The following is a 26,950-nucleotide window of genomic DNA, read 5'->3' on the forward strand; positions in this document are numbered from 1 at the left end:
TGTATGTTAAACCACGACATGTATGTGTTTTCGGTGGTTAAAAATAAGTGTTTTGTTAACATCTGGAAATTTTCCCCTCAATTTTTCTCCCTGAGACCAAGATCACTACCAATGAGCCAAGCTTACACCAAGTTAATAGTACATGTGCATACATACCGTGGGAATAGTGTACGCAGATTTGTACACATACACACACACCAGTTGGATTTTTATGACAATCCAACAGCTTCATTGTCACTTTTACTGATACCAGCTTTTTGTTTCCAGATTTTTTATAATTCAAATTCTTAAATTGCCAGAGTGGGATTTGAACTTGTGCTCTCTACCAGGGGAATCGTATATGTGCACACTCGTGCACATTAGATACTAGTGCATATAAAGAAAGAATTTGCATTTATATAGCACCTTTCACAACCTCAGGATGTCCAAAAGTGCTTTACAACCAATTAATTACTTTTAAAGTATAGTCGCTGTTGTTATGTAGGGAAAGGTAGTCAATTTTCACATAGAACGGTCTCACAAACAGGAGTGAGACAAGTAACTAGATAACCTGTTTTTAAGTGATGTTGGTTGAGGGATAAATGTTGACCAGGACACCAGGAAAACTGCCTGGCTCCTCTTCGAATAGTGTCAAGGGATGTTTTATGACCACATGAAAGGGTAGACGGGGCATGGTTTAATGTATTATTTGAAAAATGGCACCTTCAACAGTGCAGCACTCCCTCAGTACTGCACTGAAGTGTCAGCCTAGATTAAGTGCTCAAATCACTGGAGCGGGACTTTAACCTGCAACGTTCTGACTCAAAGGCAAGAGTGTAACCACAGAACCATAGCTGACACCTTATATGCATGTGTACACATACACGGACCTTCTGCCCAGCAGGGGAACTGCACCTGTGCCCATGCACTAATACCAGGGGAATAGTACATGTGTACATGCATGCATACACATACACTAGGGGAGTAGTTCATATGCATGTGCACACAGACATGTACCAAGGGAATAATGCATAGAGAAGGGTACAGTAGCATAGTGATTATGTTACTGGACTAGTAATCCAGAGAGCACAAGTTCAAATCCCACTATGGTTTGAGAATTTGAATTTTAAAAAATCTGGAAATAAAAAGCTGGTCTCAGTAAAAGTGACCATGAAGCTGTTGGATTGTCATAAAAACCCAACTGGTTCATTAATGTCCTTACCTGGTTTGGCCTGTAGGTTGACTCAGAGGCAAGAGTGCAAGTGATTTAGTAAGCCACTCAGTTGTATCAAACTGCTGCCAGCATTTCATGAAGAAGGCCCACCACCACCTTCTCAGGGCAACTAGGGATGGGCAATAAATGCAGGCCTTGCCAGCAAAGCCAACATCCTGAGAATTAATTTTAAAAATGTGTACATGTGCACATACCAGTGGAATAGTGCATGCATGGACACAGGAATAGAGCACAATCATACACCAAGGGAATAGTGCATGTGAACATACATATAAGGAAAATAACTTGCATGCTCACATGCACACAGTGGTGGGGAATGTAACAACATTTTAAACACGAAGCCAGGTTCTGTGTTAATATTGTAATCCAGCTTTACGCAACAATACCTATAGCTGCCAGCTATAACAAGTTATTACTAATTACTTAGAGGATCCATTCCCTTTATTATGGCTCACTCGGGCTCAGTTGAGTTTTGTTTCCCAGTGCTTTTCTGCAATAGCACTCACCTTTTCTGAATATTTAAACTGCCTCCAGTACCTCTCAAACATCTGAGGCTTTGTTTTTTCTGGGTAGCAAGTCACAGTCTTCAAGTAAACCTTCAGATTCCTCTCCAAGAAATGATTCACCTCGCCATAATCATAATCATCGTACCTGTCAATCGGAAAAGAAAAAAACCTTTCAGTGATTACAATCAACAATCTCCAGTGCATCTGTGCAAATGGATTTATACAGACTATTTCCAACACAGTTTCTTTTAATGTCTCTTTCTATCCCTCTCCCTATGCTATAAATGTTTTATTACCTAAACTCTCTTTTCATCAATGGATTTTAAACATTGAAAACACTCACCCAGCTCCTTGATGGTATGGGGTAAATTCACTCCCCAGTGTGGTACTAAGCCATACAGGTCACAAAGATCTTTGGTTCAGTGCTCCCTCTGTTTTTGAGGAGGCTGATCTTAGACAGGGCAGCTGTAGGGCTGTGGAGGGGGGGAAATCAGGTAAGGTTCCTGGACTCTGGTAATTATCCAGCAATCCATTGCTGGGAACTGCACTTGTGTGGATGGTGCTTTTGAACAGGATTAGCCTCAGCTGTGATGCCCACCACAAACAAATAGCTCGCTGCCACTATCTGAAGATCATACATGAAGAATGGCCGCTTGGATGAGATAGCAGAGAGCGACTAACACCCTGTGGAAATGCATTCCAGTGTATATTCCAGATATGGTAACAAAACGGCCTGGCTCACATTTCAACCTGTACTATAGGGAGTTATTTCCTTGTCTTCGCTCCTTCTGAGAGTTTTTAAACTTTTCTGAGAAATCTACAATCTTTTGTTGAAAACAATGTTGTACAAATGACAGTCAAAGTTACCTAATACCAAACATGCAGTGGATGTAGTTCCAAATGCCCCTCTTGAGTACCGAGAAGTCACACCCTCGCTGTTTGGCCATGGTGCCATTCTTCAGACTGTACACAGTGCGGAACTTCTCATCAAGGAGGTGACCAATGTCTGAATACAGCCGGTTCACTAGTGAGAACCCATGGTCTTCCCAGGAATAGTCCTGTAGAGGAAACAGCAATTGCATTCAGTCTTTTAGCACTAACAAACAGTTGGGAGGGGTCGTGAAAGGGACAAAGAAGTGAAAGAGATCAGTTACTTTTCATTGTCCACACCCCTGGCCTTTAAATATGCTACTTCATTGTACAATCAACCCTCTGTATCAAATCACCATAAGTTCACAGTTTATAAGCATGAGCATTGATTTATGCATTGTGGCCCTTATTCATGGGCCCCTCCCTAGCCAAGTATAAGTTAGTCTTATATTGGAATAATAGCTTCTTCCCTCATTGTCCATGTCAACCTGTACATCAACCTCAGAATTTAGGTTCCCTTTGTGTAAGCCAACTAAAGGGTCAAGGTGAGAACGCAGGACCCTCCCTTTATTATACAGGTCATTAACATCAAACCAGGCCACCTGTGCCCACGGTTTCAATCAACCTTAATACCAAGCTTGAAATAGAGGCTCCTTGCAAATTAGCCTCAATCCTAACGCCTGAATCAAGTGACCATTCTATTTCGCTAATCAGTCTCAGAGTCCAGCCCAGAATATGTCAGCTCTTGTTGTTCATTAGAGGGAAGGCAACAAGCATAGAACAGGATGCAAGTAAACAAAGAAATGGACGAAGTTAACTTCAGCATCAAATTTGGTATATAGCATTCATCCCTCCTTCCTATCTCTGTAAATCAGTCTTAATTTCAATCCTGGAGCAGAGACTGTCTAAGTCAACCTCAGTGTTAAGCATGGAATGTAGAAATCTCTCACCCCACCCCTCCCGCCCCCATTTTTTAAGTTCATCTATAGCTCCCTATGGTGCAAATTTCAAATCTGGGTATCCACAGCCTTACTGTCATGGTGGGGTACAAGCATCCTTTGCCACAGCTGAACATTCTACGGCAGAGATTATACCTGAGCTCGGAAAACAGGCAGCTGCTCTCCACTTCTTCGGGCAAACTCTGGGTAACCAAACTCAGGGTCTTCTACGTAACAGGACAAGTCAGGAATTGTGACAGGTTTGTCTTCCAGAGCTGTGTAATCAAAGTGTAAGGTGTCAGAGAGAGGAGATTAAAAGGTATTGCAAAGGAAAAATCTTCTCCCTGTTATCCCACTTTGGTTCTTTGTTCAAGGCTTCTTGTTTGTGTCCTCTACTTTCATCCCTGTTCTGGACTGACTGATTCCGTGATCAACAGGGTGAGTGGTGACCTGCTCCAAGGCCTTTGCCTGTGCTGCTCTTGAGTTGACCACTTGGGTGACATGATGGATGAGCCCAATAATGACTCCCTCTGATTTTCCCTCCTCTCCCCTGAGAATGCAGTGGCTGAGATATGGCGCCCAGTCATAGAGATCGAATGTAGATGCCACCATTCCATGGTGCGATACTCTGGAGCTCCAACATGCTTTTCCATCTCACCACCAATCATTTCACATAAGCACTAAATGTATAGGGCTTGCACATATCGAAGAGGGTAGCCTCAACTTCCTGGCGAAAGTTCACAGCAGGTAGACATACTCCCGAATAAAGGAAACCAATTACTGGCAGGTGAAAAAAGATAGGAGGGAATGAAATAAATATTTTGAAAGAGAACAATCAGCTCACAGCTCTCTGTGGTGCTTTAAGAGAAGCACGGGAATAGGCCTAGGAGAGGGAATTCTTCTACCTGCTTGAGACGTAATAAAAAAAAACCTCACAAAAAGTGCATGTGCTGGGATTGGTGAAGAGAACACAAATAAAAAAGCAACTGGAAGGAATCTTGCTTACCCCTGGTCACGGTTGGTGGACTTGTGTCTTTTTCTGTCTCCAATCCAATCCATATTTCTTCCCGCAGCATCTCCTCTTCGTTCTCTTTCTCTGCCTGGAATTTCTGCATCCTGTCTGCCAAACATTCCGAATCACTGGAATAATCCACTGACTGAAAGAAATGGAAATAAAATCACTCAGCACTGGTCTTTCATAGGCTCTACCCCAAGGAACACAAGACTTGACTCATACCTATCAGAATCATCCGTCTCCTTATGCAGCAAGGTTAGGACATTCAGAATCCAACTCTTCTTCTCCCCCCCGCAATAACTTGACAAAGCAAGGCCACAACTTTCCATCACCTCCCAGTGAAGGTGTTGATCTATAGAATTCCACTCCACATGGAGCAAGTCCAGGGCCTACCAAACACTAGACACAAAATATCTCACCCCCAACAAGCCAGCATTTCTGTTCCTCCCCTGCTCTCAATGGACTGTTCTACTGATTATGTAGATTCAGTCCCAGCCACCTCTCTGGTGTTAATGTTTTCAACCAATGAGAATGGATCAGCTCATATGTAAAGAGGACAGCAACAAAGTCAGATGCACAGCAAAAGGTTTTCCGAATGGCTTAGTGGGCAAATGCACCACCTAGTGTGGAACTCAGCCATAGAGACCAGGAAAGTAAAGTTTGATTCATATTTAGTGCTGAGTTAGCTGATCTCAGCCATGATAGTAGAATGATACAATAGTCCCTATCATCACAAGGCTAAGGAGAGGAAAAGATACCCATGGTTTGCACTGTAATCCAGTAACTTGTGCTGGAAAGTATTCATGCTTGAATGTTGGATGGGGACAGGACTGGGCTCAGCTGTGATACCCAAATGCAGTTGAACAGCCTTATGAAACTCACTGCCTAGGCTCATGCATGACAAATGACCATTTGGATGTGGTACGGTATATGTAGAACTGTACCTCAGCAGGAATCAGTGCCTTGAGAAAGGGAGTGTAGTGCAATGGTTTTCTTTGCATCTACATTTACAAGACTATGTGTGCACGCACCAATGCACGTAATAAAAAGGTAACAAAAATATATACTACCAGTAAGCTACTGCACCATCAGTGGGAGAAGGGTGGCTTATCCAGTCAGGCTGGTAGCAGCAATGTGGTCCTGTGAAACATTATTGGTAAAACCACCCCCAGCTCAAATAGAGCGATTTAGTCAAACCCACCACCATCCCCCCACCACCTGAAAATGCAGGGCTGCTTCTGAAATAGAATCTCTACTATAAATGGGTATAATGGCGGTTCACCACCTGATCAGAGAATCTTCCTGTACAAAGGAGACCGGAGCTCCTCTGAACCAGTGTTGCAGCTTTCCACACAACATAACATTTCCACATCACCCGCCCCACCCCACCCCCCAACTAAACCACCCGTTGCTTACCCTTCGCCTGCGATGCGCCAGTGAGGGGTCCTGGATGTTGCCATTCCCATTTGTTGTGTCGCCAGAGCACTGGTTGTTAATCGACGACGGCCTTAGGACATGGCCGCCCTCGTGTCCTCCCTCAGCACTTATCCCACAGCCAAAAACAAAACTCGCCAGCGAGTGGTAGTGAGCCAGCAGCACGACCCCATGTACCAGCTCTGCCAGTGACCAGCAGTGCTCTCCAATTTTCAGCAAGTTCTAGATGGATGGAAAATTCAGAATATTAAGAAGAAGGTGATGAAAAAAAATGTTCATTTGATTTTTCTTCCCGCTCTATTTATTTCATCGCTTATTTGTCTGTTCTTTCTTCACAGCTTAGAGAGGACAGGGGTGGGGGAAGGAACCTGCTCCCAGACCTTTACTTACGTTGCTTTGAACTGACCACAAGGAGGCATGCAAGAGCTGCCAGGGAATAGATTTTCTTCTGATTTGCTCTGTGGAGAAACATTTGGCTACTGCTCTGTACTAAAACCACGAGGGGGTTTTGATTGAGTAGATAGGGAGAAACAGTTTCCATTGACAGGGGGGTCAGTAACTAGAGGGCAAAGATTTAAGATAATTGGCAAAAGAACCGGGGGGGAGATGTGGTGAATGTTTTTTTAACCCAGCGAGATGTTATGATCTGGAAAGCACTGCCTGAACTTTCAAAAGGGAATTGGATCTCTACTTGAAAAGGAAAAATTTGCAGGGCTATGGGGAAAAAGCAGGGGAGTGGGACTCATTGGATAGCTCTTTCAAAGAGCCAGCACAGGCACGATGAGATGAAATGGTCTCCTTCTATGCTGTATGATTCTATGAAAACAGAACAAAATTGAATCTAGGATACACAGACACAGCAATTGAACTACCTTTTTCATAGAAATAATAATTGCTTATAATTGTCTTCCCGTTTAAGTTTATCACTTTCTTTGCGTCAAAATGATCAAATCATGGGCAAATCCGAACGTATAGGACGTGGTTTATGGGTGGCTCAACATCGGCCTCAGCCCAGATCAAATGTACAGTTCCCAGAAGGATGAATCTCACCTCAATGTGTTGCTTGGTGATGAGCCAGGGCCTATGTGCCAGGATCTTGTTGATCTCATTGAGGTTCCTCAGTCTCTGAGGGATGCAGTCGAGCCCCTGCAGCCACTGTGGGTCACCGCCCACCTGCAAAAACTGATTAACGTGAACCTCCACCAAGTAAGAGGACTGGTGTCGGGCTGCCGCCTAGAAAGGTGAGAGAGGTTGAGTTTAACAAAAAAGTTTAAGATCAGGTACTGAAACAACAGTAAATTAAACAAAGCTTCTCAATGGGTAAATGCACCACATTATGTGCCACTAAGGCAGAGAGACCAGGAAGCTTCCATGTTTGATCTCGTGTCTGTGCTGAGTTAGCTGATCTCAGCACAGTTGGTAGTAAGTGTGCTAGAATTGGCCTCAGTGCCCCAGCGCTACTGTGAGGGGGGAGGGGAGGGATATCAGCCAGGGTTTCCACTCCCAAGCTATATCCAGTAACTCCTGCTGGAAAGCACATGTGTGTCAGGGTGAGTTGAAGGTAGGATCAGGTTCAGCTGTGATGCACCCACAATTGAATCGTCTCTCGCTGTCTAGAACAACCAGCCACTTGAGTGAAGTACTAGAGGACTGCTGGCACCCATGGAATGGAACTCCAGCAAGAGTCACTGAAATCAGGACGGGTAGGGAGTAAATTTTGAGGAAAACTGAATTCTCAAACACAGCACTGAACACACGTCGCTTAGAAAAGAAACAATCAAGGGCTCACTCCACTTGTAATGGACTCCATACACTCCAACCACTTTCTATTATGGTGATACAAGGAAAGACATGAAGTGAGGAAGAACAGTGATCTTTTATTCTTTTAAGCAGGCTACTTGCATAAGACTTATTTATTTAAGTGCACCTCATTGTATTGGACTATTGCAGTACTCCAGCTCCACCAACAGAGGATGTATTCCAGGACTACAATATTACGAAGAGGTGCCATTACTTCAGTGGGGTGGGTCAAGCTGATTCGACAACACATCCTGAAAACTCCAGTAATGTCACGCTGACCACTGTGAGAATTCTGTACTGCAGCACAGCACGCCTCAAATTTAAAATTCTCATCCTTGTGTTCAAATCCCTCCATGGCCTTGCCCTTCCCTATCTCTGTAACCTCCTCCAGCTCTACAACCCTCCCAGAACTTAAATTCTTGCCTCTTGCGCATCCCCAATTTCCTTCACCCCACCATTGGCAGCCATGCCTTCAGCTGTCTAGGTCCTAAGCTCTGGAATTCCCTCCCTAAACCACACTGCCTCTCTCTCCTCCTTTAAGACACTCCTTAAAACCTACCTCTTTGACCAAGCTTTTGGTCACCAGTCCTAATATCTCCTTATGTGGCTCGGTGTCAAATTTTTTCTGATTACGCTCCTGTGAAGCGACTTGGGACGTTTTACTACATTAAAGGCACTGTATAAATGCAAGTTGTTGAGTGTTATAAGGTGAAAACATAAGATACAATACAGGAAGAATGAAAATAGATAAAAGCAAATCAATTTTTTAATAAAACCTCACTCCAATCCTTCTTAAGGTACATTATCCTCCAACAAAGGGCATGTACGCTCCCTTCACAGGTGCTCCCGTGGGCCAGTCAGGTCTGTGACTGAGAGGCTGAGCAGGTCGGCCTGCTCCAAGGGCAGCGACCAGCAGGTATTGTGACGTACCCCAGTAGGGGTACCCCTTCCGAATGTCCTTCTGTCCTGCACGGTGAAGCCAAAATCTGGAACTTGGTGAAGTGGGTGCTATGCCCTGTGCATTAAAGTCACACCAAATCACGTTACTTTCTAATGCTTGGCAGAAAAAGTATGAGGACATTACCATAATGGCGATGTAGTGTCGGTAGTGGAAGGGGAGGGGTCCATCCATATGCAGCAGGTAGTGTTGGGTTTTCAGGAATGACTCCAGGTACTGAGGGTGGCATCCCATGAGCTGCACAACTCCGTCCAGACAGCTCCTGCTGCCCAAAGCCTTCGCAAACAACAGGTGGGTCCGATCATTCTCTGCACCCATCTTATTGATCTAACGTTAAAAATAAGCACAACAAAAAAGTCAGTACAATTCCTTAAAATCTGTCTACTTCAAAGAGGACAGGCTAGCCATAAGTTAATCAATCTCACGAGCTCTTTCTTTAGCCCCGCCACCCCAAATTTCCTGCCCCCAAATGTGGAAAGGGAAGATGAGAGTCAAGATTGCTACGGTATCAATACAGATTGTTGCAACTTTTAATTTTTCATGGTGTGTATGGCTCATTATATTTGCCCACTGAGCTAGCACAGGCTAAGCTGTGCTTTTATTGGAAAGCATCAAGTGGAAAGAAAGTACTTGCTTCCTCACTGGGAGTGATGGAAGCTCAGAGGGAAGAGTCACCTCAGGTTCTTGTAATACATGCGTGATGGCTGGTTACACAGCAGTACAGGCAGAGGTCTAGGAGCTAGACTGCACCTTTAATCTCTCGTCCAACGTTAGTGACAGTTTGGCCTGCTGAGAGAGCGGGCATGTGTCCAGGGTTTCCTGATACACACTCTCGGAGGTGAGGCTCCCCACCAGGAGCATGTATCTCTACAATCAGCCCGTACGCTTTTTTCTGGATATAAAATGGCTCATTTACCAAATCTATTTGCAGAAAACAGAATTATTTTGAACATTACCTCATGCTCTGGTATCAGTGGATTTTGCCCATTGGTGCATGGTCGAGGGACTCTGCACGCCCGCTCCTGTAAGAGAATCAGCAGAGGAATTGTTACTAAACACCGAACTGATGTACTATTCAACTACTTTTCAAAGCTCCTTTCACAGTCAGGCAAGCAAAGACATACGTCAGTTATTCACTTCCTTTTAATTTTTTTGTGTATATAGAAACTTAGTTCAAGGCCCATAACACAGAACACTACCATGGTTGAAAAGAATAGGAAACAAGGAGGTAAATCAGAAGGTAGCGATTAGGCATTGCCAAGTTCAGTTTTAAAAACCTAGAGATTCTGGGAGGAAAGAGACATTGAGGAAAGTGAGGAGTTGCACAGTTTGAAGGTGCTGGGGAAGAATGAGCTGAAGCAGTAGACAGTGTGGTAAGGCTTAATTTCAGCAATGTATGGATGTAGGGAGGAGGAAGAGCGGTGTAATTGGAACTTAGAAGAACCAAGAGAGGAAAGTTCAGGACAGCACTAACTGTAGTTGTAATGTTAAATGGAAAAAGAGTGGAAATGTTGCAACAGAGAAACAGAGATTCCCAGGAGAAGCTGCAGGGAATTCGTATCTCTGGAAACAATGACTGGGGACTCACTGCTACTGCGGGAATCTTGATCCAATCAGAATTTTTTCCGTAAGCTCTGTTTGAAGGGGAGTCTTACTGCCAGCATTTTAACTGATATCCTTCATATAGGTGGACAGAGGATAGAGATTTTAAATAATTGGCAAAGAAACCCAGGGAGATTTATTTTTATGCAGGGAGTTGTTATGATCTGGAATGCACTGCCTGAAAGAGTGGTGGAAGCAAATTCAATAGTAACTTTCAAAAGGGAATTGGATAAATACTTGAAAGGGAAAAATTTGCAGGACTATGGGGAAAGAGCAGGGGAGTGGGACTAACTGGATAGCAGCACAGATACGATGGTCCGAATGGCCTCCTCCTATGCTGTATGATTCTATGAGGTGCACAAGAAGGAAAACCCCCAAGGGCAATGTCCTCCAAGTCTCAGTATCTCACAGCATCAGTCACTCTTAACAGTGGCAAGCACCCGTACAGGCACAGCCACTTTGGGGGATTTAGGTAGTTTCAAGAGGGAGCAAAAAGCATGAGTAAGGAAGAGCAATTGGAGGTGGCAGTGAAGAAGGAGAGACCAGCTACCCAGAGTGTCAGCTCAGGTTCGTTTTTAGCTGCTGAGCGTAGGGATTGGGACCTCACAAGGCCTGCCTATCAATAAAGCAAAATATCCAAGAATGACTGTTTCTTTCAGTCATCTGAGTGTGCACGAGAACCCAGCAAAGCCTGGGGTGACTATGAATCCACTAGTTACATCTTAGCAATGATGCATGACTACCTCAGCAAACTACAGACCACCAAGGAAAGAGTGGGTACTCCAGGGCCATCTGCAGTGGAGTCTCTAATGACCAAGGTCCTAAGTTCAGTTTCTGCAATGAATGCTCTGACTGGGGTTATAGATACCTTGAACTCCAATAAGAACTTCTCTCTTGCCAAGTCTCGCTATGTTGGGGGATCTGGCTGAGGAGGTCATAATGCAAGGCTTCAACGGCCTCAGTGCTGCCCAGCATCTGCTGTCCGATAGGTCACTGAACATGCTGGAAAAAGCGCTCAGCAGCAGGGAACGAAAGGAGTTGGCACTGATCACGGAGCTGTCTCTGGTGACACCACTTTCACCCCACCCAGCTCTCCTGCTCAAATCATTTAAGATGTGCCAGGCAATGTGCAAGGCCAAGAGTCACCACAGCATTAGATGTGATGTCAGCAGTTGAATAGCCATCTCATGACTCATCTCAAAGGGGTATTGGACAACTTTCCCTCCAAGGCACGCACTTGCACCTAATAGCCAGCCACTATGCTTCCTCCTCCCACTGGGCTATCAGGTTGATGGAGCACCACGGTAGGTACAGAAGGTACACACAGTAACTGTTCACAAGGGGGAAGCACTAAGGAAAGTCACGCTGAGAACACATACACTTCACAATATTAGGAATAATAAAATGGGTGCGTTATATTTTAGCTGTGTTCTAAAAGCTCACTTGCGATGGGACAGAATAAGATAGCAGCAAAAGAAGTGGAGAGATATCCATGGTGCTGTGTGGACAGGCAACCTGCTTCCTCACTTTTATAATGCCTCTTTTTCCCAGCTGCCAGAAGACACAAGGTATCAGCAGGATTCCCCCCCACCCCTCAGATTTTTCTAAATCCCTGCAGGGTGGGGTTACAGCTCCTCATGGGCAACCTCTGCCCCATTAGCTCCCTCACCTGGCAGGGCCGTAACTCCTTCTAGCCAGTACCATGAATAGCATTTGTGATTTAAACAGAGAAAACACATCGGGGCCTTGGTGATGTACTGAAATGAAATCGCTGATGAGCATCAAGGGATATTGGTGGTGGGGGGGGGGGGGGGGGTGGAAACTCCGTCAGGATTCCTACACCTCACTGCTAACTAATGAAGTGCATGAGTCCTTCTGCCCTCCGTAAACTTGAGCTCATCCAAAACTATGCTGCCCCTATCCTAACTTGCACCAAGTCCCGTTCATCCATCACCTCTGTGCTCGCTGACCTATATTGGCTCCCGGTCCGGCAACACCTCGATTTTAAAATTTTCATCCTTGTTTTCAAATCCTTCCATGGCCTCGCCCCTCCCTATCTCCGTAACCTCCTCCAGCCCTACAACCCTCCAAGATTGCTGCGTTCCTCCAATTCTGGCCTCTTGCGCATCCCCGATTTTCATCGCTCCACCATTAGCGGCCGTGCCTTCAGCTGCCTAGGCCCTAAGCTCTGGAATTCCCTCCCTAAACTCCTAAACTTCTCCACCTCTCTATCCTTCTTTAAGACGGTGGTCGCCTGTCCAAATATCTCCTTATGTGGCTCAGTGCCAAATTTTATTTGATAATCGCTCAAGTGAAGCGCCTTGGGACGTTTTACTACATTAAAGGCGCTATATAAATGCAAGTTGTTCTGGTTGGGTGTGAGGGCATCTGGTGATTACAAGATCAGTTTCATCTATGATACCCTCCATGATCAAATAGCCTGCCAACAATCACTAGGTTGACATATTAATAACTACTTCGATGATGTCCTGCCAGACAGTCGTTGCCCATGGAACTATGCCCGAGTATGAGGCAGCGCCTACAAACAAATCAATCAATCCTCAAAAATCCCAAATGAACGATTGTTCAACAGGCAAAGCAGCTTAAAATTCTGGCTCTGAAAAGCTTTACAGTAAACACAAGACTGATGAGGGGGGTTTAAAATAACCCAGGACACAGAAAAACACGTCCAGCTCGTACTGCAGAGATCTACAAATATGTGTCTGCAGAGTGAAATGTGGAACAGTAGTGCTGCTCATATCTAGGTCGTGTCAACACAACACTGAAGTGATAATCTATCAGGGTATTCTGAACTTCATCTATCATGTTACGCTACTGTGCAGCTAGGCAGGGAGGCATGAAAGGCAGAAAGGGAAAGAAACATACAGATAGCGAAAGGCACAAAGGCTGATAAAAAAATACACTCAGGCTGAGAGAGTGAAATACAGAAGCATGGGGAGAAACAGAACCGGAGACAGAGGGGGAAAAAAACAGAAGAGACAGAGAAAGCAGGTAGAGGGAGAGAAACAAAAATAGGCAGAGAAAAACAGGAAGAGAAAAAAAAGACTAAGAGGAACAGAAAGAGCAGAAAAAGAGGCGGTGGAGGAAGAAACAGAAAAACACGGAGAGTGACAGAAAAAGAGAAGCAGAGAGCAATAGAAAAAGTGGTGACACACAGAGCCAGAGCAAGAAGAATTAAAGACTTAGAGAGAAATGGAAAAGATTTAGGCATAGGCATATAATCAGCACTAAAGGGAGAGGCAGACAGAGAGAAAAACACAAAATGGAGGGAGAGAAAGTGATAACCATTCTGTTGTGGCCAACATTTATTATTAATGGTCAACGGTCAATTATCGCTCATTGGTAAAAATAAGGGCAACTTTTTAAAAGGGGTGAGGCTGAGTTTTGCAGTGTTTACGGGCACTACCATAGCCCACCGTAGCCACTGGGAAAGTGTGCACTGCAGCAACCTCTGTCTGCAACCATACATTGCTTTTCAGAGCAGCCTGATATCTCTGCATTTATCAAAAGTGTAAGCACAACGGGAGGCCCTGAGGAACTGACCACTAGAAGACCCTTCGAAAATAATTTATAGCATGAAACCAGTGATGAAAGCACTGCATCTTTGCACTTGTCTGTGACTACAGGCGCTACAAGATATCTTGCAAGATCTTTGGTCAGGCTAATGACACCCCTTTGAACCCTGTGCTCTCTTTGTAGATACACATTAAGGACATTTGGCACATTAACACTAGTGACATTGAACCTGGCCTAAACACTACTTCCTGTAGCCATGCCACCCTCTCCAACTCCTTCCCCTCCACACATACATACATACACACACACACACACACACACACACACACACCAAACTGGTTGTAAGTGTTAATTCAGCTTCCTTACACCACTACGATCAAAAATCCCAACCATATCCTCAAGCAATCAGTATCGAGGAATGGAACACTTTCCAATTTCAGGAACCCAATGTCAGCAACAAGAACTTCCATGACAGCTTTAGCACAGTTAGATGCACAGTGAATCTCCCTCCCCTGTGCTTCAACAACATGCCTCAATCCTACGCCAACTTATTTCGCACACCGGCCTCGACTGAGGTTGCAGATTTGGCTCAATCAGAAATATTTAGCCCAGGAATTGGGCCACAATCATTTTTGGGTGCACGGGAGGAGGGCGTGATTTGCGTCCCTCCCTGCGCCTAAATGTGAGCCCCGAGCCTATTCAGATATTGGGTCTCGGCCGTCATTTTAATGTTCCCTGTGAAGTATGAAGAGGGGACCTCAAACAGGCGTTAAGCCCCTAACTTGCACATGTACAGGGCCTAACGCCTGCTTCAGGCGTGGGTAAAGGATGCCTCTTGTTTTGTCCTTACCCAAAATGGCGGGTGGCACACTTCCAGCCGGAAATGTGCGCACGCTTCCTGCCCGTCATATTGGGGCTTAAATAGTCCGAGTGACGCCCGAAAAACGTGGACCAATTTCTAGGCTTTTGTCTTTCCACACCAGTAAATAAAATAATGACCGCAGTTAATGGAGCCTGGGTGCTGTGCCGCTGCACTGCTTCAGTTACCAGCATGTTATCAGCCTCTAAATGTATAAGCACAGGGTATTCATTTTATGAGACATGCTTCTTCCATTTTGGCTCAGTATTTGGTACAGGCACCGATGCGGACTGCACGAGCGCTTCCCGCCATTGATGCTGGAGAATGTTTACACGACACGTTTTTCCTTTGCTGATCAAGGTGACAGGTGTCCATGCTGGAGCCTAAAATAGTTTTTGCCAATTTTGCCATGCAGTCAGCATCAAACATTCAGAGGTCAGGTGAGAGCAAAGCTCCCTTTACTCTGACCTAGAAAATGTACCCCAGTTCCACCTCCAAAACAATTAAACCCACTGCAGCATTGTGATTTTTTTTTTCCACTTCCCACATCAGCCATCATTTAAGTCAGAGTGAGACTGCTAATTTTGTGCCAATTCATGCCCAGAAGAGGGTAGTTTTATGCTGTGGGCTCATGCCCACTGGGAACAACTTCACATAGGACCCTTTCGATCAGCAGACAGAGGAGACCTTCATCCCATCAGTCCGGGCTAACGGAGTTGAATACAAAACTAGCTACAATTTGACATTAAACTGGCAATCTCACTCGTGGAGGCTTGAGTAGGAGTTGCTTTTCTGAGGTTGTACACTTTGTTCACGCTGCATCTGTGGCGTGCTACAACTGACCTGGTTTGCTTGCTGCTGGCACTGGGTGCGTGAAATGGCAAAGTGTTCCATTCCCCAGCATTGACATCCCCTGCCTTGATGAGCACAAAAACAATGTAGAGAAAAAATACAATGTTTTGTTTAAAATCTTGCTGCTAGATTTCTTCTGAGTCACCAGCCCAATTCAAGAAACTGAAAAGCTTATACCAATGCAATAATCTCAGTGGCCTGGTATCATCTTGTTAAGGTTGCCAACTCTGGTTGGACATATTCCTGGAGGCTCCATCACAAGACCTCCCACCTCCAACACCTTGCATAGTCAAACAGACATTTTTTTCCCATTTCCAATATTTCTATAAATAATAAACAAAAGCATTAAAAAAAAAATGAAAAAGTACATAATTTTTTTAACGTCCCTATGATTTTTCTCCCGGATTGCTCGCAGCAGTGTCCAGGAGATTAATCTTCAATTCCTGGAGAGTTGGCAACCTTACATCCTGTCCATGCAATACATCATGTAGGTTGGTTTAAAGCAGAATGGTACCCAATGAAGAATAACTTTGGATCATGCAATTTACCACGTCAGCATTAAACGATTCATCACCTTGGCCTGCGATCAAGCCTTAAAACTGCAGCCGACAGCTTTCTTTCATCTTTTACAGTTTGAAAGGAAACCTTTCTTGGTTTCCCGTATTGAGGAGTTTCGTTTAAATATTAAAACTTTCTTTTCTCGTAGAAAAAATTTTAATTATCCCTTTCTTTTCCACCATGGTAAAACCACCCATACATTTTCCTTATCTTGTCCCTCTACAAAATAAATGCTAAAACATTTTTTATAGCTATATTTCTCTCCAGAGAGATGCTAGGGGAGTACTTTGATCAGAAAGTACTCTCCCTAGACATTCCTTCCCCTTTAAGCTTTCAATCTGGCCTCGATGAATAGGCCCTCTCTCTCAAGCTTGAAACCCACTATCACATTTCAGGATTTATTTTTTGACCATTGTTCCACTGAAAAAAAATTACTTTAAATTGTTGGGTTTTAACAAACAAAATGGATTTACCAAATGTGTACTAAAGTCAGACACTGACACCCTTATAAAAAACTACTGGAAACAATAGGTGAACTGTTATCTCATCCCAAGGGCTCCCAATAAATATTCATAATGTGGGCGAAGGGAGGGGAATGGAATGTCCTTGCCTGTTAAAGAAAGAACTTGCATTTATATAGCGCCTTTCACGACCTCAGGACGTCCCAAAGCGCTTTACAGCCAATGATGTGCTTTTGAAATGTAGTCACTGTTGTAATGTAGGAAACATGGCAGCCAATTTGCGCAGAACAAGGTTCCACAAACAGCAGAGATGAATGTCCAGATAATCTTTTTTTTTTAAAACTGATGTTGGTTGAGGGATAAATATTGGCCAGAACACTGGGGAGAACTCCCCTGCTCTTCTTCGAATAGTGCCATGGGATCTCTTACATCCACCTGAGAGGGCAGATGGGGCCTTGCTTTAACGTCTCATCTGAAAGACAGCACCTCCGACAGTGCAGTACTCCCTCAGTACTGCACTGCAGTGTCAGCCTGGATTATGTGCTCAAGTCTCTGGAGTGGGACTTGAACATACCACCTTCTGACTCAAGAAGTGAGAGTGCTACTGAGACAAGGCTGACACCTGTTGAGCTTTACATGAAACTAGTTCCAAAAAGAGGAGGTGCAGTAGCAGGCCTGACTAGCAATCCCCAGACAGAGGAGGGGTCAGGAACTAAGTCCCAAAATCCTTTGAGGACAGTAAAGAGATGAACAAAAGCCCCAGATATGAGCAGCCAGGAAAAGCTATCAGGGACTTAGCGAAACAGTCAGGCAGCAAAGTCCTGTGTGAAGGATGGAATACAGGAGAGGAATTAGAAAATTAGCTTTAAGTCAAGCAAGACGACCCAGCGTAGTGGGGGTAGTGTAGCGTACTCGTTATATTTATATCATTACACAAAGAAATGTTTTACCGATTGAATCATGTGAATCTGATCTTAACTATTGCTCTGTATATTCAGCTTACTGTGAAATAAAAGCAACTTTGTGATTTACTCTCCTAGTGGTAACACGGTCCGCCAAAGAAATTAAAGAAACACATGTGCAAAGATACTAGTATCTGGTCCAGGTCACAAGGGGATGCTATTGTTACACTGTATTGTTACATTTCGCTGGAATTGCAGCGTTCTAAATGTTGCACGGGAAGGTGACTGCGGAACACTACATGTAGCCCCACTTGTTAAAAGCTCAGCGTAACAATACAATATAAATTCAGACCAGAGGTTTCCTACAGCTGCTCCCAGCGCCCAGTCTTTAGGAGTACCAGCCAAGCCCGTACATGCCAAAAGCAAGATCTGGTCAACCTTTCAGTTCTGAAGGCCCTTTAAGTTTCCTTGAAAGTAATGCTCTGCTCTGGAGCATCTACCAGACTTGTTCTGGGCTCCTATCCAAATATTTCCCATTCTTGAAAGACTGGTCAACATCACACACTGTAGCACAACATTCATTTTGAACTTTAAAAAAAATATATCCATGAAAAATGTACTTCTGATAAACATGTTATATGACACCAGAATTTTGAGGCTATTTTATTGTTTTTTTCCCCCTATTTCTGAGGTTACTATGGTGGAATGTGCTGCACTGGTTGTTGTCACTTACGGGTAATGGAGTTGGCAGATCTTCAGTGATGCCAGGCCATCTCATGTTCACTGCGCCAGGGCTAACAACAGTTTGTTTGAAATCTCTATTCTGTGCCATGAGTTTACCAAAAGTACAAAGTCCGACTCACTCAAACGTATGCCTCTCAATCCCAGGTCAGCGAACACAGAAGTGGCTGGATTTGAGAAACTGCACGAAGCAGCTATTAACAAACCAGGTAATTCAAGCTTCAGTACTGCTCTCCCCCCTCCCCCACCCTCTCTAAGTTACATTCCTTCCACTAGCTCCCCCCAAGCTTCAAAATTTTGTTCATGAAATCATTCAAACCCCCTGATTGGATTCTGGCCTGTAATTCACTCTCAGGTATGCATCGTCCAATATTTAAAGCATCTAAACTCTCCAAACAGATTCCAGCCTGAAATTCAATCTCATTATTATTCCTCATGGTAGTGGTTTTTCCATGGCATTGCTCATGAGTAGACAGTTGTGATGTTGATAACCTGGCCTGTCCCTATTGAGCCACGGATCAATTCTTCCTGTGGGGAAGTTGTCTGAATAGGCAAGTCCAAGTAATTTTAGGAGCTTATTAATTGCTGGGGCCAATTGCATCTGCGTGTAAATTTCTATCTCAAGGCCAGAAGATCCCATCATGAAATGTCTGGCTTTTTTTCCCTCTTTGTTACAGATGCCAGACAATCTGTTAAAGAAAAAAGTGTGACACTTTGAGGCATGATATCTGGAGTGTGACAGATGTGCGCTAATTGCAAGAGATTTCCTGTGGCGTCGCCGATGGAAAGTTGGAGGATGTGCTGCTTTAGAACAATCAAAAAAGGGTGGCAGGGAAAGTGTTGCAGGAAGTAAGTGCGACACTTAAAGGAGTGGCTGCTATAGAGAAGATTTAATACATAAAAAGGTAGATATATTAAAAACAAACCATCTGAACCCCTGGATTACATTCCAGCATGTAACTCACTCAATTTATATGTAACATATAAACAATCTGAAGCCCTGGATTAGATTCCAGCCTGTATCCCAAGCTGGGTGTCTACCTCATCTTCCGCTCTTTCCAACCTTGATGATACCCTACATTTTTTTTTTATTCGTTCACGGGATGTGGGCGTCGCTGGCAAGGCCGGCATTTATTGCCCATCCCTAATTGCCCTCGAGAAGGTGGTGGTGAGCCGCCTTGTTGAACCGCTGCAGTCCGTGTGGTGACGGTTCTCCCACAGTGCTGTTAGGAAGGGAGTTCCAGGATTTTGACCCAGCGACGATGAAGGAACGGCGATATTCAACTGTAAAAGCTACTTCCATAAAAAATTACTTATATTGTTCTTGCTATATGAGTACCACAAGGTTTTTTTTAAAACTGAAAAATATCATTTCCTTCCTTTATTTATGAAAGCAGTTCTTTTCCCATAGTGCACAGTTCCTATTTGGACCTTTCCTTCTCTTGCTAGCTTTGCAGCAATATTTACATTGTATTTATATAATTTTTTTTCATCAACTTTAAAACACACGCACAGCGAAACATGACTGAAACCATCTCGGAGAATAAGAGCACAATTTTACACAACTTATACATTTGGGCCAAGAGTTTCCGTTACTGTGCGCAAGTTTTATCAGCGCAATCGGCCGAACCCGTGCAAAAGATCGCGGAAATTCAAATGTAAGTTACGTTTGAGTTTCCGCCATCTTTTAACGCTGGTTTAAAAATCATTGCGCCTAAAGCCGGCCCCGCCCACAAAACTGGCAAGTTTCCACCAACTTCGCCTGTGCGAGGAGGGTCTTCATGTTGTGCTTGTTTTCTTAGGCGTACAAGCACTAGTAGGCGCGTTTGAAAAGTTTTTACATCTTAAAAAATATTTAATTTACGAAGAAAACTGACCAATGTAAACGAGTAAATGGTTCAGTATAATTTCTTTAAAGTAATTTTCAGTAAATTAAGATCAGGTTATTCACAGGTGGAGGACTAGACACTCTTTATTAAAAATGCTTATTTTTTGGTGATAACCCCATTTTATATTAATAAAACAGCACCAGGTTACCACTCTTAAATACAATCAAGGAATATTTTTTAATGCAAAGAAGAAAAAAAATAAACGATTACATTCTACATCACTGCCCGACTGCGCTGGTTCATGAAAGATTTTATGTCTGTGATACATTTTTTGCAGAAACTTGCACTGTAACCTAACCAGTGCAATTTCAAGTTCAATTCGCACCCAATTTCCTGATTGCGCCCAAAGTGGAATCTCTACCCCTTGATACCCTTCACCAAATAAGGTTCAATAATTCAAGAGCCATAGAAAGGAGAAGCAAAATAATTAATAAGTGTTGTAAAGGGCGGACTCCTTATTAACAAGGGCAATGGTCCTGGTGTATTAAAATGTCATAAGAGGGGTCACATCGACTGCAGTGCTGCTGAGGCGTTGGGTCACATTTGTGTCTTGCTCAATATGATTGTTTGTGAGGATGGAAAAGGGAAGAACTTCTAATTAAAGATACATTATTGTCATGTGGAAATATTTTGACAAAGTAAAATGATCTGGACTTCGGAATTGAAGGAACAATATCGAAATTTGCTGATGACACCAAATTCAAGAATATAATGGGTGGCAGATAAAGTTTAATACAGAGAAGTGTGAAGTAATACATTTTGACAGTGAGAATAAGGAAAGGAAATGTACCTTATCAGGTTAAGATTTCAGGTAGAGGAGTGGAGGGAACTTGGTGTGCAGATACATAGCTCATTAGGATGTATTACCAGGATGATTAAATACAAAGCAAAAAATACTATACTGTCTTTGTATAAGGCCTTGGTTAAGTCCCATTCAGAATACTGTGTCCAGTGTTGGTCCCCTCACATGGTAAGTGATACAGAGGCTCTGGAAAAGGTTCAGAGGAGGGACACTAGATGGATACCTAGTTTTAAGGCCTTTGGTTACTGGAATTGGCTTAGAGAGCTGGGGTTTTTTACTCTAGAAAAAATGTAGACTTTATGGAGATTTGATTGAGGTCTTTATATAGTGAAATGATTAGATTCAGTCCATGTGGATAAGCTATTTGAGTTAGATAGGTTAGGGAGGATCAGGACACACGAGTATAAATTACGTAAGCATAGAACTAGGTTAGATCTCAGGAGGTACTTCTTTTTACAAAGATTCGTTGACCTATGGAACAAGTTGCTCCACAGAAAAACATTGGGGGACAAAAATTTGGCTAAACATCCAAAACTACCCTTGCTATCTCTCTCATTTCCTTCAAAAGCCTCTCCAACAGTGCTTTTTGATTCAATCATCTTTCCCATCTCCTTCTTTCTGTCTTCCTTCTTTGACCCCATCCCAAAATGCTCTGAGCTATTCTCCAAAGGAGAAGCACTATAACTATATGAATACAAATTATTTTGTTATTAAAAAAATATTCAAGGGGGGGAAGCCTTGGCAGCGAGTCCTGGGAGTCTACCTGACACAGCTGAGCCTGCCCTTGTTCTCAACTGACATCCATACACAAGCACTTTCAGTAGGGGTTGCTGTGTGGAAGTCCTGGCCATCTTTCCCTTCGCTAATGCAACTGCGGCTAATGGCGCCATTTCCTTCACTGCCCTGGCTGAGAAAAGATAACTCAGCACAGGCCAGGGATCGGACAGGGGATCTTTGTGGTCAGTACAGCTCAAAGTCAAGAGACTTTACCTCTGACCTTAGGGGAGCTAAAGGCAGTGCGCCCCTTTAAAACACTGGCAGAATTCTTACACTCAGGATGGCAGAAGGCTTCCGGTAAGCTGTGCTGGAATGAATCATGGGGATTGTTCCGTGGTAGTTTCTGTTTAATAAATAAGCTGGATTAAGTAAATCTTTAGCGACATGAATTTAGGGGAATGCTATCTCCTAAGCAACTGTACCACCCAATAAATGGGCAAATTTAACACCTCCCCCCAAATGTCTGCTAGTGGTTTGAAATACCACCCGATAGGAGGTCAACACATTTAAGAGCTTCTGCTGTTGATTGTTTACAATAATACACTGGCACAAGGTCAATGAAGAAAGGGTTAACAGGCTCGTCTGATATCCGATTCAATTATTGCCAACCCTCATCAGCATTGAAACGTGACTATCTCCACATACAGGCCGTGCTGTTGACAGACACAACAGCTGCTCGCCCGTGGGAAGCCTCATCTGTTGCTGACTTGAGCTGATACAGTATTGGATTACCCATGAGCTCCAATGTAAGAGTGGCCCCTCCCAAACTCTCACTGATGATTAACAGTTTTCACCAGCTATTTGGAGCCAATGGGGAAGCAACATTTTTTTCAATTCTCTTCAAAAAGATTTGCTGCTTTACCCCCCCCACTCCCCTAACCCAACTCCAATAATTTCTGTACTGGTAGATTCTAACCTTATAAGGTTTAAAAATAGACTCCCTCATGGTCTACACTGGTTTAGATCAAACCAAACGATTTACACACATTTTTATATGCTCGGCTTAATCAAGTCCTCAGAACTTCCCCAGGAGCATGAAAAAAAATAGCAAGCGATGTTAATGAGACACTAACCTTTTCTGTGTTTGTTTCCACAAAAAAAAGCTTTTATATTTAACGTTTCTCAAATTGAATTGTTTTTGATAAACCAACTGCAGGAAAAACACAAAAATAAATAAATCTTTTTTGAAGTGGTTTCCATAATGTGAGATGATAGGAGGTTCAACATTTTTGATGATAGTGTTACACAGAGAAACACGAATGTCAGAGCATTGGGGCTTCACCAGATGACACACTTCAAGTTACCCAAGCACCCCACTGAAGGATGATACAGAGCTGGGAATGTTTTCCTGCCTTAACTATACTGTGCCATTTATCACAGTGTCCAGTTTCTCCCAATACAGTAACTAAGTGCTGCAATATATATCATGACCATATGGACACAGAGATTGTTTAAGAGCAAAGAGGGCAGGGGTAAAAAGAAGATTCTTGGATTGGAAAGATGGGGTGCATTGGGGTTCACAAGGATCCTAGTTGGGGCCAATCTTGTTTACTAAATATATACATAAATATTTCTACTCTGGAATTGAAGAACAATATTGACATTTTCTGATGACAAGAGCGTTGTGAAAAACTGCAGGATAGGCAGATAAGTGGCAGTTGCAGTTCAATGTGAAGTAATACATTTGGGAGTAAGAAAATTGGGAAAGAAAATACACCTTAAGTGATAAGATTTCATTCCCACGCGGCAAGGGAACAATGCACCCACCACAAGCACCTGATTGCCCGATGGTATCAGGCTGGTTACAGTCTTCCTGTCCTCCTTCTCGCCTGGGGATAACGATGAATGACTACATGCCGCAGAATGGTTTCACGACTTCTGATATGCCAAGTTTCAAACCTTTTCTGTGCTGTTAGGGTGAGGAACTAGACTGAGGTCTGTGGCTTCCTTGTAAAAGGGAATGGGTATGATATATGAAAAAGTCATTCAAATGGGTTAATTTGCAACTATGAGGGGTCAGATGTAGAGGTCCAATGGTGGAATTAACAGAAGGCAGAAAAGCATCTATATGCATTATTAAAAGTTTTGTGTTAGGCCACACTGTTCCTGTCCTCAAACCTTCCTTCCTGTTGTCACAGTTTTTGATCACCTTTTTGTGCCAACATTTACCACTGTAAATTGTTATACCAATATTTCCCATTCAATGTTGCTATGTCAACCGTCACAATGTATTTTCAGGCTCTGGCCACTAGGTGGCTCTGTGGAGCAAGTTTCTGAAGTTTATCTCCTAACTTTGCTGCAATCTTACACATAAAAAACCTTATATTTATTAACTCACTATGGGCAATGCCACTGCAATTTATTATTGAGGCAGTGTAAAGGAGCATAGGTTCAGTAACAATCATTAATGCACAATACTTCAGCAGCAATGGGGTAGCTCCACGACATGTGCTCCCAGTGGGATTCGTGCTTGCAGTGAATGCATGTCCAAGGTGTACCTTCACCACATGGACTGCAGCAGTTCAAGAAGGCGGCTCACTGCTACCTTCTCAAGGACAACTAGAGATGGGCAATAAATGCTGGCCTTGCTAGCGACGCCCATCTCCCAAAATTAATTTTTTTAAAAGGCAGGGCTGCAACACCGTAGTCCCAATTCCGACCTGGACTCTCTGCGAGGACAGCTCCCCTCCAGGTTTGCGGAATCACGGCATTATCCCATTTATGTTAACGGAACTCCTTCACCCAGGAAATCTCAGTGAGTCCTTCCTCGCGGATCCCTCGGCAATGTCGTCAGCAACTCGCTCTTTTACAAAAGCTTCCAAATTAATCAGAATGTTTTATAACAATTGTGGGGTTTTTTTTAAATGAAAGATTCCTGAGTACCCCTACATTTGAACCCCAGCTGAGTTGGTTGACCGTAGCCGAATAGCAGTTGGGGAACTACAGTTGGCTTCAGAGTCCATGGGCTAGGACGGAAAAAAACTAGCCTAACTTCCCACATCACTATCAGGTGACTCCTGCTGGAGAGAGCGTGCATGTATGTACGTGTGGACAAAATTTGTCTTGGCTACAATAAGCTCCATGGTCAAGCAGCCACATGACACTAGGCTCACAAATGATAAACAAGGAGGGCTGCCTGTGGAATCACAGCCCACAATATGTCCCCACCTTCAGGAAAAGCAGTGAGAAAAGGAGATCTTTATTTGGGGACACTTGGGATGGGGAAAGGAAAAAATCTAACACAACTCCTGCGCCTGATCTCTATTTGGTGACCCGGTCCATGCTGAAAAGTGCACGTATGGACTCGGGATTGGAATATTTCCGAACATATTCTTCTAAAAAACAAACAAACTGAGATCATGTTCGGGTCCAAGCAGGTGGAACCTTATGTTAGCAGATTTGGCTAGAGGACGACCTCGGGATTTAGTGCTGATTCATTGAAGACTTTCTCAGTACTGGGCTGGGGGGTAATAATGTGTCTTTAATCCTATGCAGCAGTTATTTTCCATTCACTGCAGATTTTTGATTGTGAGTAGTAATTAGCACCTCTATGATGCAGTTCCCAGGAGTCCACAGCTGATTAAAATCAGGCAAAAACAAAGTCATTAATTCTCAACAGCACTGCAGTGCGATTGCAGCCCCACAACAAAAATAAATGCAATTTTTTTTTACAAAAAGAGGAACATTTTAAAAGTTGACACTAACTGTAGAGCAGGCTCAATGAAAGTGGAGAAGTCACTTTGCTGACATCGTCTAGGGTGTCAATCTCTACTTTTGTCGAGCCTTCTGTGAATCCTGTCACAGTGTGACTCAACGCCATGGATGTCGTCATCAGTCACTGAACCCTCTCCGAGATCACAACCCCCACTTCCATCCACCATTAGTGCTCTTTGCGGAGTACTCGGACTGAGCAGAAAAAACAGAAATGAAGAGAAATGTAGAGAAAAGGGAAAGAGAAAGAGAGGCGGAAAAGAGGAAGAAAATAGAAAGACAGAGAGACACGTAGAATGAGAAGAGAGAGGCCGTGAGCATGAAAGGCAAAGAGCGAAAGAGAATGAGTGGAATAGAACAAATGAAGAAAAAGAGAAGGAAAAATAAGGACAACGAAAGAAAAAGAGAAATAGAAAAGCCAGAAGACAATGAAAGGCAACAGCAGTAAAAGAAAGCAAATGCAAATGAAAGACTGAGAGAGACCTTTAAGCCTGCACTGATAGTTTGGACAAATATTGAAAATGTCAGGCCGCTAGTTTTTGAGGTGCTCCTGTAATATCTGCTTATTATGTTTTACAAAGTATTTAGATTCCTGCCAGAGTTTTATATTAGCCATAAAAGTTTGAGTGCAGTAGGTGTACCATCATCAGACGGTCACTTGTATTCCCCTGCCTGCAGTGCTTTCAAAAATACAATGAGCTATCAAAAAGAAACCCTTCTACCATCAAAGGGTTAAAAATCACAATACTTCCATTTGATGGAATAAAATAGGTGGTGTTGCAATTTTTACTTCTGTTTGAGGGTCTCTCCCTCGGCTCCACTTTTAACAATAAAATGATTACAAAAGAATTAGAATTGATGTTCTCCTGTTTATTTCTCAGTTGGTTGCTTTGTGTTATTGAACTATTTGTATGGAAGTAGTGAGTGCCGGTTACATCACTGGGGAAACCCAGCTCAGAGGGGCATTAGAAGGCAGAAAAACAGGGTGCAGCTGCAGACAGCCATAACCAGGAGAGCTGTTTCACCAATTTCACCCTAGTATGTTTCTGGGAGCACAAAAAGATCGGGAGAAATTGTGCTGGGTATCAATGAGCAAGTCACAGCTAATATATTCTACGACAAGCATGGTTCAGCAGGGATGGTCAAGTCTGGACTGAATTTATAAAGGGACAGAGTTCCAGGCTACATCACTTCATGGGCAGAAGTGATGTATAAAGATCTGCCACTGGTATTTCATGTGGCCTACTGAGTCTGACTTGCAACAGCACTAAATTATGAGTGATCGTATCAATAGATCTGCATCTCAGACCCCCTCAGAACTTAAACCAATATATTCAACAATATATTCGGCAAAATCTTCACTCCAGAGATTCGTTGATTATTGAAGGACACTGCCGTTCTACTGAAATGATTGCCACATTGATGTGAGATGGTGGCATCATGTCATCAATTGCACTTGTACTAAAAAAAATTTCCATGCTTGGTGGATGAATACGCTGCCTGGTGTGATAGTGAGTATACAGAC

General features: G+C 43.4%; 1 protein-coding gene across 2 annotated transcripts in view; it reads right to left on the reverse strand.

Moving 5' to 3' along the window:
* The window catches only part of LOC137333084 (sestrin-1-like), a 41,542-nt gene that overhangs the window by 2,515 nt on the left and 12,077 nt on the right, over nt 1–26,950 (reverse strand). For both annotated transcript variants that reach the window (XM_067997201.1, XM_067997202.1), the window contains 8 exons: nt 9,691–9,756; nt 8,861–9,061; nt 7,027–7,209; nt 5,959–6,198; nt 4,534–4,684; nt 3,684–3,802; nt 2,587–2,777; nt 1,720–1,864 (listed from right to left, as the gene is read on the reverse strand). In XM_067997201.1, coding sequence (XP_067853302.1) covers nt 1,720–1,864; nt 2,587–2,777; nt 3,684–3,802; nt 4,534–4,684; nt 5,959–6,198; nt 7,027–7,209; nt 8,861–9,061; nt 9,691–9,756 — 1,296 coding nt within the window. The remainder of the gene's footprint in view (nt 1–1,719; nt 1,865–2,586; nt 2,778–3,683; nt 3,803–4,533; nt 4,685–5,958; nt 6,199–7,026; nt 7,210–8,860; nt 9,062–9,690; nt 9,757–26,950) is intronic.

The sequence above is a fragment of the Heptranchias perlo genome, chromosome 15 (assembly GCF_035084215.1).
Source record: "Heptranchias perlo isolate sHepPer1 chromosome 15, sHepPer1.hap1, whole genome shotgun sequence".
NCBI classification, from domain to species: Eukaryota; Metazoa; Chordata; class Chondrichthyes; order Hexanchiformes; family Hexanchidae; genus Heptranchias; species Heptranchias perlo.